General features: G+C 42.7%; 1 protein-coding gene across 2 annotated transcripts in view; it reads right to left on the reverse strand.

Annotated features, from left to right (window-relative positions):
* The window catches only part of PPP6R2 (protein phosphatase 6 regulatory subunit 2), a 168,259-nt gene that overhangs the window by 17,055 nt on the left and 136,567 nt on the right, over positions 1–14,637 (reverse strand). For both annotated transcript variants that reach the window (XM_074976508.1, XM_074976499.1), the window contains exon 22: positions 11,419–11,626. In XM_074976508.1, the coding sequence (XP_074832609.1) occupies positions 11,419–11,626 (208 nt within the window). The remainder of the gene's footprint in view (positions 1–11,418; positions 11,627–14,637) is intronic.

The following is a 14,637-nucleotide window of genomic DNA, read 5'->3' on the forward strand; positions in this document are numbered from 1 at the left end:
TCAGGTGCTGCCTATTCTTTGCATTGACTGCACTGACCACCATGGAGTCAGGGGTGGGTGAGAACAAAAGATATTCAGAGCTCCTGGCCAGGATGTTTGTCAGCCCTCTGGCAAACAAGCAGAATGGTGGCAAGTGTCTGGCAGATGTTATAGGCTAGTGACAAGAGTGCATCAACAGGCAGTCTTACTTTGCCTTGTGCTGCAGACTAGAGAACAGCCACCAGCTAATGTCAGAATTCCTGCACCTTCTCCAGGGGGGTCTGAAAAGTCTCATCCACCCTCTTTCTCAAGTCCTGAAAAAACTCTGAAGTCCGCCACATAGAATGGCAGAAAGGGCAGGACTGCTTCACCAGGAGATCACGAAGATTTGTCAGAAGAGGAAATTCTCTCCTCGGATTTTCTCTCTTGGTGGTCCATGAAACCATCCTGAGGTGGTGGCATTTCTCTGCACAAGGCCCCCTATGTCCAGAAGGCTGCTCTTTTTGGCATGTCTTCTTCATGAAGGCCTAGTAAAATTGGTTGCCATAGAGAGCTTCAGGCTTATAGAATGCTCAGAATGGCAGGGCATGTGGAAAGTGAGTAGGACCACAAGGATGTAGGTACCAAGGTTGGCCAGGAGGGTGATGGCCAAATCCCAGATTCTCTCTTCAGGGTACACTGCAGGGATGGATGAGGGCAGGGAAGGATGGCTGGATTCTGGACAGAGATTTCCAGTTCAGAAAACGTGTCAGCCCTGAGTCCGATGGGGAAGCAAAGGATGTGTTGGTACTTGCAGCTGAGTCTGTAGTGGGGGTCAGATAAGCTCTGAATAATAGGTGGTGTTCAAGTCAGTACAGGTGACCAACATTTGTAGTCGTATAAGGCAGCAGCATTCAGCAGGACTGTACTGGGGGTGCCTCAAGTGCTAAGACAGGTGTCTTCTCTGCACCTCCGCAGAGATTGGAATCTGCATCCGCTGTCATGCAGAGGTCCCTCTGAGAAAGAACAAGAATTGGCACAGGTGATTTAGGGTAGAACTCCTCCAGCTGAAGAGGGCCAAGCGGTACTGGAGACTGTGTGGATGAATGGGCCTAGACACTCCCTATGCCCACGGCCCCCAGAGAGCGCCAAAGTCAGGGTTAAGGGCATATTTGAGTCCCTACATCCAGAAGGCCCTGAAGTACAGAGAACGGTGTTGAGCACAGTTGTTTGCTGACAGGTTTCTCTTTACTTGTAATGGTGATGTCTTCAGCAGTGCTGAACCTTCAGTGCCAAAAGCAGCAGGAGCGACGGTGATACCCAGAGCAGGACGTGATGTCTCCTTGACCTTGATCTCTGGAAAGACTTCTCACTGTGCTTTGATTCCCAATCAAGGGACTAGGATCTCTTCCTCTTGGAGTGTTTGGAGGCCTTTGTTCCCTGGAGCTATTGCATAAGTCAAAGAGGCTATGACAGATGTACAGGGGAGAATCTACTCCTGCAGGTCTCAGAGATCAGCCCACGAAAAGGTGCTTTAGTATACCTTGCCTCAGGTTGCAAGATCTGCTTTTAAGCCTGGTGTGGCCAGGGGATTCTCCAAGGCAACAGGCATGCTTGCTGCTGAAGTTGTGGCAAGTCTGGCAGCATCTGAAGCCTGGGGTTTGAACCATAGTCAGAAAAAAAACTAACCACAGCTGATAAAAGGCCCACACTGAGAGCCCTAGCCAATGACAGGGACAGGTGAGAGCACAATGAAAGTTCAAAACTGGTACTAATGAAGAGAACTGAAATAAACATCAAGGTTTCAGAAGTAAAATAAGAGGATAAAAACAAAAAACATATGAATTATGTAGGCAAGTAGCAAGCACTGCAATATTCTGTCTCCAGGCAGTTGAAAAGGAACTGGAGCAGTGGCAGATCAGTCTGTTTAGAGCATGAGGATGTGTAGGACACCGGCGCAGACCCACAGATATTCGCAGGAAAGAATCGTTGCTAGAAGGCACATGAGCATGCACATACAGAATGTGGAACACCCCGAGGTACATACTTGAAGAAGAAATGGTAGGTATTAGTATTGCATATAAGAATATAGTGAAGGAAAAACTAATCACTCTCCATTTTATTAGGGCCCCCTTTCAATGCTCAAAAGCACACTGCAAACCTTTCCCTAAAATGAATGGAAATTTGGTATCCTAACTATCCTTTTGTATATCTGTTGCACAAGCCAAGGAAAGTTAACATCTATATGGCTGGCACCGTCATGAGCCACTTGAACTGGTCATTAACAAAATCATAGCTGTTGTTTCATGAGGGAGGTCTACAATGATCAGTGCCGGAGGGGAAAAATTCTCTGAGATAGTGTTCACTAATGCAAAATACTTGCAGGCCAGTTAAACATATTAATATTTAAAAATTTCCAATCATCATCATGACAATCAATCACTGATATGTAGGACTGGAAGGGACTCAAGAGGTCATTAAGTAAACCCACACCATCCCTGACTAGTGTTTGGTACAATTTGATCTTGAAAACCTCCAAGGATGGGGATTCCAAAACCTTCCTTTGAAACCTATTTCAGAAGTTAACTACCCTTACAACTGGAAAGTTCTTCCTAATATTTAACCTAAATCTCCCTTAACGCAGATTAAGGCTACTACTTCTTGTCCTCTCATCAGACATGAAGAACAACTGATAAACATTCTCTTTATAAAAGCCAGTCACATATGCAAAGACTTATTAGGTCGCCCCTCAGTCTCATTTTCTCAAAACAAAACATGCCCAACCTTTTTAACCTTTCCTCCTAAGTCAGGCTTTCTAAACTTTAAATAATTTTTGTGGTGCTCCTGGAATCTCTCTCCCTTGCCCACATTCTTCCTGAAAGGTTGTGCCCAGAAGTGGACACACTACACCAGATGAGGCCTCATGAGTGCCAAAACAGAGTGGGACAACTATCTCCGGTCTCTTACATATGATACTTCTGTTAGTACATCCCAGACTGATACTAATCTTTTTTTGCAACTGCACCCCTTTGTTGATTAATATTCATATTACGATCTGATGCAACTCCAAGATCCTATTCCACTGTGGCCTTGCTCATTTTTCACCATTGTGAAGTGGTGTGTTTGATTTTTCCTTCCCAAGTGTAGTACAAATTGAACCTCTCTAATCCAGCACTGTTGGGACTTGACCAGTCCCAAACAAGAGAATTTACTGGACCACAGCAGGTCAATATTGTCTAGCAGCTAAATTACAGCTAAATAACAGCACAGAACACTGAGACCCAGAGCTGGTGGCTATAAACAAACTTTATGGGACTATGGGAAACTTGGCTAGACCTATGATAAGTGGTCATCCGGCTAACTAAAATCATGCCGGATTACAGATACTGCAGGACAAGAGAGTTCCAGACTAGAGAGGTTCAACCTGTAGTCCGCACTTGTTTTTACTGAATTTCATCTTACTATATGTCTCATATATGAGCTCCACCCCAAGCCAATTTCCTTTGTCTTAGCTATGAACCATTGCTCCACGTTTTGCATTTCATTTGGAGAAGACTAGGAAAGACAAAATATATTGGGCGCATATGTGATAAACACTTTTGTTTCATCATCATCAAACCATGGGCTCAGTGCCCATTGGTGGCCAATGCCTTCCACACTATTGCCTTCCATCTTTTCCAGTCCAATGCAGAATGGCTTAGTTTCTGTAGACTAGTTCTGCACCAATTTATCCATTTTCAAAGTAATCCCTTTGGAGATTACTTACAATCATTCAAATCTGTGGTATAGTACTGTAGCGATTTATTAAATGTTAAAATACACTGTGAAATTAGCTACTATGTAGCACCATGACAACAAATGAATTTTAAACTCTAACAACAAGCATTTCTTTTGCACTTGACATCCTCTTCATACTTCACTACAGGTTGAACCTCTCTAATCCTGTACGCTTGGGACATGACTTGTGCTGGACAAGAGAATTTGCCAGACCACAAGAGGTCCATATTGCCGAGCAGCACTGCCACCACCTCCACTGCTTACTGGACTGTTAGAAGACATTTAGGGGTATATTAGAGCTAAACAACAGCAGAACACTGACAGCCAGGTCTGGTATCTGGAAACAAAATCTATGAGACTGCAGGAAACTTGGCCACACCCATGATAAGTATCATCCAACTAATTAAAATCATGCTGGACTACGGATGAGAGAGGTTCAATGAGAGAGGTTCAATCTGTACACACATTAAACCACTAATAATCTGCATCCCTGTGGAATAAACATTAGCTACATTTTATAGATGGGCTAACTCACACCAACATCTCAACAATTGAGCATCTGAAGTTACATAAAACTTTATTACAGTCCCAGGGTATTAGAGAGACGAGGTTGGTGAAGTGATACCTTTTAGTTGGCCAAGTTTTTGGTGAGAAAGACAAGCTTTTGAGCTTACAGAGCTCTTCTGCAGGTCTGGGAAAAACAAGAAGAACTGTGGCATCTTATAGACTAACAGATTTTTTGGAGTGTAAGCTTCTGTGGGAAAGAACCACTTCATCAGATGCATGTCACACACAAAGTGGGACTTTGCCCACGAAAGCTTATGCTCCAAAAAATCTAAGTCTATAAGGTGCCACAGGAATTCTCATTCCTTTTGCAGATACAGACTAACACAGCTACCCCTCTGATACAGGTCTGGGAAATGCACTCAGAGTCAAGTCATCTACATAGTTGGACAGACTGTGTAGCGTAATTATTTAACAGGTATTTCAAGGGACCATTCAAAGTGAAGAACCCTCCCTCTCCATTCCCCTGATACCTCTCTAGTCACTGGGGTAAATGGGAAAAAAAAAGGCTGAGTGGGGGTTTAGTCAAATGGTTACAGACTGCTGTAAGAAGCCATAAATCCAGTGTGTTTATTCAGTCCACGATTTTTAGCATCTAGTAAAGTTCTGAATGTAAGCTCCCAGGCTCACCTTTTGAATGTTGTTGTGCAGGTTTCCTTTGACAATGGGGACTGCGAGATCAGATGCATAGTGACTGCTTTATGAGAAAAGGGTTCACCCACATGGGATATGACACTGTCGTCATTTATCATTTTCCTGCGTGAGTTCACCTGATTGTTTCACCCATGTAATTGTCACTGGCGTATTTGGTGCACAAGTGAAGTACACCACATCTTGTTATAGGAAGTGTAGGACGAGTGGGTTTTGACAGGTGTGCTGGAGGTGGAGGGTGCTGATTATCATTGCTGCAGTGAAGAACATGTCTACACATTTTGCATCTGTTCTGACAGGTCCTGATGCTCCAAGATAGCACTTGTGAAAAACTGGGAGGGTTGCGGGGCAGTCAGTAGTTCAAAGTCACACCCTGGTAGCCATATTCACCACTGTAACATGATTACCATATGCTTTGTACAAAATATGCCAGGTTAGGTCTCATTTTAAAAAAGTCTTCATCTGTTGAACTGTAATACCTTTTTGAGCTGTATGTGATGTTACGAAGCATTGCTATATATGTTACTGAAATATACTGTGAGGCTGGGAGATGCCCACGGCTGGTTTTTCAATAGGGGCAAAGTACCAGCTATCACTGGCCAGACAGCTATTGATGTCTCACATCAAAAATCAGAGGGGTAGCCATATCTGCAAAAATGAGAAGTCCAGTAGTACCTTACAGACGAACAGATTTATTGGAGCATAAGCATCTGATGAAGTGGGTCTTTGCCCATGAAATCTTACACTCCAATAAATCTGTCACATTAAGAATAATGCACTCTCCCAAAGGCTTCTCAGAGAGGGCATGTACACACCAGGGCAGCCTAATCCACGTCACAGCTTTCTAGCAGCTCAAAGGCGGCACAAAAGAGGGACAGTGACATCCTCCCGATCTCAACATCATCTGGAAAAAAAAAATCTTGAACTGGGGGGACTGGGTCCAGGCTGGAATGGAGTTCAGCCTGCATATTAGGAATTGTGAACTGCCTGTGACATCTGTTAGGAGAAACACTGCTTAATTCTAATCTTGCTTAGTGGACTAAAGTTAGAATTTAGACTGAGAATTTATTTTTACTTCTTAGGCAACTAACTTTGTTTTCTATGCTTGCTATTGATCACCACTTTAAATATCAGGACATCTGGTCAGTTTAGGTGCTGCTATGAGACTGTGTGTCCTGGTCTATAGGGAACTTGTTTCTGATAATGATCTATGAGATGATGGGGATGGGAGGCTGTCTGAAGGTCAGAAAAGGGGGTTCTCCAGGAGCATAGGTTGTAAATGTTCCTTGCTACCTCATGTGGGTTACAGTGTGGGGTGTCAGGTATTAACTAGAAGCATGTGGTTAGAGGTGGTTTATTTCTGTATTGAAATAGGTTCTCTCAGGGTATTTGAGAGGCCCATTCCATGATGTGATCTATCTACAACCCTGATGGAGAGTCCTTGTCTGGCAAAGGTGGTTTGTTAAGGTGTTCATCCTGGACTTTCTCCTCAGAGCACATTCTGTGGTATCTGAGTCATCATCATCAATAACCGTGGGCTCAGTGCCCGCTGGTGTCTGATGCCTCTCTCACTATTTCCTTCCATCTTTCCCTATCCAGTGCAGAGTGGCTTAGTTTCTGTAGACTAGCTCCACACCAATCTACTACATCATCTATCCATTCTCTGGGGGGTCTGCCTCTCCTATTCGAACCATCCATTATGCCGAATACTACGGTCTTGATTTTTCATTCATTGTTCATTCTGCAAATATGTCCAAATAGTTGTAGCTTCCGTTTTATAACCTTCTGCAGCAGGTTCTCTTTCGGCTGTATCTTCCTATATAATTCCTCACTGGTGACCTTCTGCAGCCATCCTATTCTCAGAATCTCTCCGTAACAACTCCTTTTAAACACCAATATTCTTCTTTTCAAATCTTTCGTCATCACCCATGTCTCACATTCGTACAACATGCTGCTGAATACACACATTTTCAAGACGCCCAGATTCATTCTTAAGCTAATGGCTTTGCTTTCCAGATCTTATCCATCACCTTCAAACTCGCTCTTGCTTTCGCTATTCTAGTCGCTATTTCCTTCTTACAGTCTAGATCATACGTTATGCTGCTCCCCAGATATGTGAGCTTCTCTACATTTTCTAGTTCAATACCATCCACACTGATCTTCCTTCCTATTTCCTTATCTCCAAATACCATTGTTTTTGTTTTATCGATGTTCGTAATCAGTCCGTACTGCTTCCCTTCTTCGTTTAACACCTGCACCGTTTTCACTAGCTTCTCTTCATCTTCCTCAATGATAACTATATCATCCGTGAACCTCAAGTGGTTAATTCTTTTCCCATGCACAGAGATCCCTAACTCTTCCTCGATCTCGTCCATCGCTCTCTCCAGATGCGCGATGAAGATACTTGGCAATATTGGATCTCCTTGTCTCGTGCCTCTACTTGTTTTAAACCAACTTTCCAACTCCCCGCATGTTCTCGCTGCTGCCTCCGCATTATCACTGATATCTTTTAACAACTGTATTAGTCTGCTATCCACTCCGTATAACTCCAACACCACCCAAGTCACTTTCTGATCTATACTGTCAAATGCCTTTTGAAAATCGGCAAAGCAAGTGTATACGTTTTTGTTCTCTCTTTGAGCTTTCTCCGCGATCAGTCTTAGTGACAATATCTGCTGTATGGTACTTCTATCTTTTCTGAACCCTGAGTGCCAGGCTGTAATTAAACAGATTTCTTGCAGCATTTGGGGTGGTTACTGGATCTGGAAGGTGGGTGTGGTGACCCCTTGAGTTTCCTGTAGATTGCTGTCTGTGGGGTTCCATTGTTGGAGCTCAGCACGGCGTCCAAGCAGTTGAGCTAGTGAGGCAGTAGGTGGTGATCAGAGAAGATGTGGTGGAAATCTGAGGAAGTGTACATCTTCTGTTCAGAGAATGAAAAGATCATTGATGTATAGTAGGTATATCATTGGTTTCATGCTGCATTTGTCCAGGAACTGTTTTTCAGAGTGACCCACTAAGAGGCTGGCATATTGAAACATCCTCCTAGTACCAATGGCTGCTCCCTTAGTTTCAGCAATGTGTCCGTTGCTGAATGTAAACACGTTAAGAGGCAGGATGAAATGGGCAACTTTGGCAATGTATCAGGGGAGGGTATGTATCTCAAGACTGTCCATTATTTTGCAAATATTTAAATCAGAGTTTAAGGCTACCCATGGAGTGGGATGTTAGTGCACAAGGAAGGGATATCCATGGGGGCTAATGACGGTCAAAGTTGCCATTTCTGAAGGACCTGCTGGAGGCAGCTGGTTCTTGGTGTGGTTGAGAGATTGAAGGATGGCTTCTACAAGTCCTAATATTAGTGCCATAAGCACTTCTTCCTTCTCCAACCCCCATGACTGAAGGGGTGTCTACAGGCCACTTCACCTTGGTCCCTTGAAATATATGTTACATTAAACACTGTTTCACCTTGTATTTACATGTGACCTTAAGTACATTTCCAATATGTGAAGAAAAAGCTCTGGGTAACTCAAAAACTTGTCTCTCTCACGAACAGAAGCTAGTTCAAAAGCAGATATTAGCTCACCCACCTCATCTAAAGTTAGGAATCTACATTTGTATTTATGGACTTTACATGCCTGATTTTCAGAGATTCCCCCAATCAAAATGGGAGCCAAGGCTGCTTCTGAAAAATCACTTCACTTTTAATTGGTGTCTAAATATAGATTTAGATACCTAATTTTATCAACTTAACTTGCCAAACCCACAGAAAGAGGGGAGTTTTAATCCTGGTTGTATCAAGTTCTGATCCAGACAGCATTAGGTTATAAAACAATAGGGGCCCACTGGTGTCATGAATTTAGGAAAAGTCAAAGTTTGTACTAGTCTCAAAATGTTTTTAAATGATTAGTGCAGTTGATTTATTTGTAATCAAGAACTGCACGTCTGATTTATTTGTCTTTCTTATGGGAAATGGAAGGGAAAAGGAGAATGACTTGGGAAAATGGGAAAACCACCAGAGCTATAACCCTGGGTTAATAAAGTAATTCACACACTACGGAAGAAGAGACATCTGACATCTGTGACCATAATTTGAATGAAAGGTTTCTGGGTTTTTCTCCAGCAGCCATTTCTGGATGAGCTTATGGCTGTGTTAAGACAATGAACTTTTATTGTGGAGACTGGTGATTATCTGAGTATTTGTTTGCATTGCAAAAGCAGAATTAGCTGAACACAACCATAATCCAGCAAAATAAAGCAGGTTCTGGATATCACATTGTTTTGATTTTAAGTTACAACTCTGTTTACCTGAGAGAAATCCGCATTGCTAAAAGCATTAATTTAAAATTACAATGCTTAGGCTTAGCAGTGTCATGGGAACAACATATCTAACTAATCAAAATAAGGCGTCTCTTTCCTCGGTTGGCTGTGAAGTTAATGCAAAAGTCAAGCAAAATGCCAAATAAGATTTACACTGCTGTGGTGTTAAACTGACACAAGACAGACAGTTGAATTTAGAGCACAGCTCTTGCTGTAAATGCCTTAGGTCCGAAGAGGGGAAAAAAACACATTTGGAAGGCAGTTCTGGACACCACTGGATGTTCCAAATGTTTTATTTTATTATAATCCAAGGATCCATGACACAAAAAAAAGAGCCAAGTGTGTTATAAACAGAGAGAGCTACTAGCCCAGAAACCCGATTAGAAACATCTGGCCACCTTTAATTTCCTCAGCCAGCTCTCAGAAAACAATCTACTAGGCCATGACATCTCTATGCATGGAAGTCTGTCCCATTTAGCCAGGTAGCTCTACTGAAGCATACTGCTTGCCAGCACTGACATTTTATGCATCAGATTTTTGTTTCAAGTCTGCAGCAGAAAGGCAGCCTGTACTGACACAAATTCAAAAATGTTCAGATTTTAAAAACAAAAAACAAAACCTAATCGCAGACTGGTTTCTCCAAAGTCTGTCACTGGTTTATTTTCTCCAGTAATTTTGCTTGGTTTTACAGCCATGTTCTTTACCACACCATTCTGTGAGCCGCCTTTCATTGTTCCCAGCAAGTGTTCTCTGGAGTACTAAACCACCAGGCACCTCAAGCTGACCAGCCCCAAAAGGCAAGGAATTTCTATGTTATATACCCTAGCTGAATATCTGTTCCTAGTAAGTTTCCAAATATTGGGGTCCCTGAGTTAACTGGCTCATACAACATAAGCATGGGGGTTGGGGGCAAGAGAGAGGAGAAAGAGAGAAAAGGAAAGAAAATGTCCCCTGGGCTCATCAGAAAGCGAGTAGGGAAAAGCTTAGGTAGCCATAAGATTTATTGTTTTCGCTGTTTAGGGGGTTGGAAATTATGTCTGAGCTGCTTATTTGTTCCTTTTGTTCTCTTCTGTAACCAAGAATCTGACCCAGTGAAAATCTCTGTGTTTTGATTTAATTCACATTTGTTTGTTTAACCTTAAGTCATTCACAACACTTGCAAAGATAGTCTTGTTTTAATAATAAATGTGCCTTTTCTTTGTTAGCAAGTACTGATTGATCCTTTGTGGCTTAAAACTACGTGCCTGGCCACAGACACGTTACTAAAGAGCTGACAGATACCTGCGTGGTTTTGTGGGGTGCTCTGTTTTGTTTTCTATATTCCAACTCTTTGGGAAAAGGAGGTTGGGGATTTTACTCTCAGGGAAGAGATTCCAAGAGTTTTCTTTCCTGAAAAGGGGATTTTGTACAGTTGGTGGTGGTAGCTACTGATTGATTTCACAGAAAACTGAAACCAGGAAAATCTTCTGTCTCCAGGAACTGCAGAGACAGTGTCTGGCAATGTTTTATTTGGTTAACTGGCCCCCATCATCTGCACTCAAATGCCAGGCTGGTGAATCAGCCACGACAAGAACAATCACTTGAGCCATTTCAATCCCTTGTCCCCCACAGTTCTACTGGGAGCCACTCTCAGTACTGATCCATAACACCATAAGTTATTTGTGACACAAACCTCGCATAGCTCTGCTAGTGGATCTCTCTCTTGGTTTACATCCCTACCACTCCTACATCTCATGTAAACTGATACTGCCAAGTACATGGTAGTTTTGCAACATGACTCAGTGGGTAGCAAGACCTACATTTTCACGTGTGAGCTGAGACAGCATTTGCGCAGCAGTACTAAATATTTTAATTTATCAGTACCCTCAAAGGCCACAAACCACAATAACAAAACTGTCTCTATTCAACATTCAGAACCTAGGTCTCATAAAATAAAAAGCTGGTGCACTAATCCTCAGAGTTGTGACGTTCCCATGTAGTTACATTTGTATCTTATTTTCATGATAGGCTTTGCATCCTCTGCGTGATTTGCCCTTGATTTTAAATCAGAGATGAGTTGCCAATTATCTTATGCCATATTTGGATTCAGATTACACTTTACAAAGTTCTAATGGCCATATCAACCCCATTCCCAGCTGATTTCTTTCGCACCTGGTGAACACAGCCTTCTCATTCTTAGCATCCATGGTCAGTTTGATGGTTTCCTGGCCTGAACCTGTACTGATGGTTTCTGTGACAATATCAGCTTTATCCTCTTCCTCCTCGCTGTCTGAACCTCCAGACGAGCTGCTGTCTGAAGCTACCAGGGGTGCCTTCCTTGACACACAGACATTCCAAACACAGGGTGAGGCAGTGCTGGCTGCAGAGAAAGAGTAAATAATTCCAATCAATTAAAAAAAGAAAAAAAAATCAACAGAAACACAGAACGACCTGCTAAAAATCTCAGGTATAATCCAAATACTGTCAGTAAAACAGAATGGTTACTTACTCTACAGTAGCTGTGGGACTTTGAAATGGTGCTGTCAGTATGGCTCTCACCATACACAGGCATAAGCCTCATATATGGGATTTTGTTTTTGAACACGCACCTCCTTGTGTTCCTGTGCAAGGGCATGCAGCATAGAGCAGCAACAATTCTCCTTCAGGTCCTTCACAATTCAAAGCCCATATAGATGAGGTCCCCCCCATGAGGAGGGATGGAGGACGAGTTGTGGGATCCACACTGACATCAGCACCTCAGAGAAACACAGCTACTTTCATAGAATCATAGAATACTAGGACTGGAAGGGACCTCGAGAAGCCATCGAATCCAGCCCCCTGCCCCAATGGCCAGACCAAGTACTGTCTAAACCATCCCTGGCAGACATCTATCTAACCTGTTCTTAAATATCTCCAGAGATGGAGATTCCACAACCTCCCTTGGCAATTTATTCCAGTGCTTGACCCCCCTGACAGTTAGGAACTTTTTCCTAATGTCCAACCTAAACCTCCTTTGCTGCAGTTTAAGTCCATTGCTTCTTGTTCTAACCTCAGAGGCCAAGAACAACAAGTTTTCTCCCTCCTCCTTATGACACCCTTTTAGATACCTGAAAACCGCTATCATATCCTCCCTCAATCTTCTCTTTTCCAAACTAAACAAGCCCAGTTCTTTCAGCCTTTCTTCATAGGTCACACTCTCTAGACTTTTAATCATTCTTGTCGCTCTTTTCTGGGCCCTCTCCAACTTCTCCACATCTTTCTTGAACTGCAGTGCCCAGAACTGGACACAATACTCCAGTTGAGGCATAACCAGCGCAGAGTAGAGCGGAAGAATGACTGGTCTTCTCTTGTTCACAACACACCTGTTAATTCATCCCAGAATCATGTTTGCTTTTTTTAAAACAGCATCACACTGTTGACTCATATTTAGCTTGTGGTCCACTATAACCCCGTAGATCCCTTTCTGCCATACTCCTTCCTAGGTGGTCACTTCCCATTCTGCATGTGTGAAACTGACTGTTCCTTCCTAAGTGGAGCACTTTGCATTTATCCTTATTAAACTTCACCCTGTTTACCTCAGCCCATTTCTCCAATTTATCCAGATCATTTTAATTATGACCCTATCCTCCAAAGCAGTTGCAACCCCTCCCAGCTTGGTATCATCTGCAAAATTAATAAGCATACTTTCTGTGCCAATATCTAAATTATTGATGAAGATATTGAACAGAACCGGTCCTAAGACAGAACACTGCGGAACCCCACTTATTATACTTTTCCAGCAGGACTGAGAACCATTAACAACTACTCTCTGAGTACGGTTATCCAGTCAGTTATGCATCCACCTTATAGTAGCCTCATCTAAATTGCTATTTGCCTATTTTTTTTTATAAGAATATCGTGAGAGACCGTATCAAATGCTTTACTAAAGTCTAGGTATACCACATCCACCCGCTCTCCTCTATCCACAAGGCTCATTAACCTATCAAAGAAAGCTATCAGATTGGTTTGACATGATTTGTTCTTTACAAATCCATGCTGGCTGTTCCCTATCACCTTACCACCTTCCAAGGGCTTGCAGATGATTTCTTTAATTACCTGCTCCATCATCTTTCCTGGCACTGAAGTTAAGCTGACTGGCCTGTAGTTTCCTGGGTTATTTTTATTCCCCTTTTTATAGATGGGCACTAGATTTGCCCTTTTCCAGTCTTCTGGAATCTCTCCCGTCTCCCATGATTTTCCAAAAATGACAGCTAAAGGCTCAGATACCTCCTCTATCAGCCCCTTGAGTATTCTAGAATGCACTTCATCAGGCCCTGGTGACTTGCAGACATCCAATTTTTCTAAGTGATTTTTAATTTGTTCTTTTTTTATTTCAACTTGTAGCCCTACCCGTTTCCCACTAGCATTCACTATGTTGGGCATTCCTTCATCAGACTTCTCAGTGAAGCCCAAAACAAAGAAGTCATTAAGCATCTCTGCCATTTCCAAGTTCCCTGTTACTGTTTCTTCCTCCTCACTGAACTGCCCTACCCTGTCCCTAGTCTTCCTCTTGTTTCTAATGTATTTATAAAAAGCCTTCTTGTTTCCCTTTATGCCTGTAGCTAGTTTGAGCTCATTCTGTGCCTTAGCTTTTCTAATCTTGCTCCTGCATTCTTGTGTTGTTTGCCTACATTTATCCTTTGTAATTTGTCCTTGTTTGCATTTTTATATGATTCCTTTTTTTATTTTGAGATCATGCAAGATCAAGCCAAGGTGGACTTTTGCCATATTTTCTATCTTTCCTACGCAGCGGGATAGCTTGCTTTTGGGCCCTTAATAATGTCCCTTTGAAAAACTGCCAACTCTCCTTGGCTGCTTTTCCCCTCAGATTTGCTTCTCATGGGACCTTACCTACCAGTTGAGTTTACCAAAATCTGCCCCCCTGAAATCCATTGTCTCTATTTTGCAGTAACTCACTCTCCTCTCTGCTTCAGGCATGAAATGGTGTGGCTCTCGGATGACTGGCAAGCAGTATCCCCTGGGAATGGTGGGAATAAGGAATGACAGTGATGTTTGTTCAGAGAGATACACCATTTAGCTCCACTGTGTTAACAATTTTCATCCCCACTGTGAGGAGGTGCTTGACTGTTAGCATACACAGCTGTCCCTTTAGACAGACAGGGAAACAGGCTGAAAGAGAGGTAGCCATGTTAGTCTGTATTCCATCAAAACAAAAAAGCAGTCACAAAATAATTTATTGGGTAGATGATGAGCTTTCGTGGGACTGAATGATTTCGTGGGTGAATGAATTGATCCTGTCAGCATACTGGATACGTCTAGCATGTGTCATCTCTCTTCTCCGTGCCAGCAGTGGTTCTGGGAAGAAGCAGTCCAGAAGGTTGACAGGTTTAG

The sequence above is a fragment of the Carettochelys insculpta genome, chromosome 1, assembly GCF_033958435.1.
Source record: "Carettochelys insculpta isolate YL-2023 chromosome 1, ASM3395843v1, whole genome shotgun sequence".
Lineage (NCBI taxonomy): Eukaryota > Metazoa > Chordata > Testudines > Carettochelyidae > Carettochelys > Carettochelys insculpta.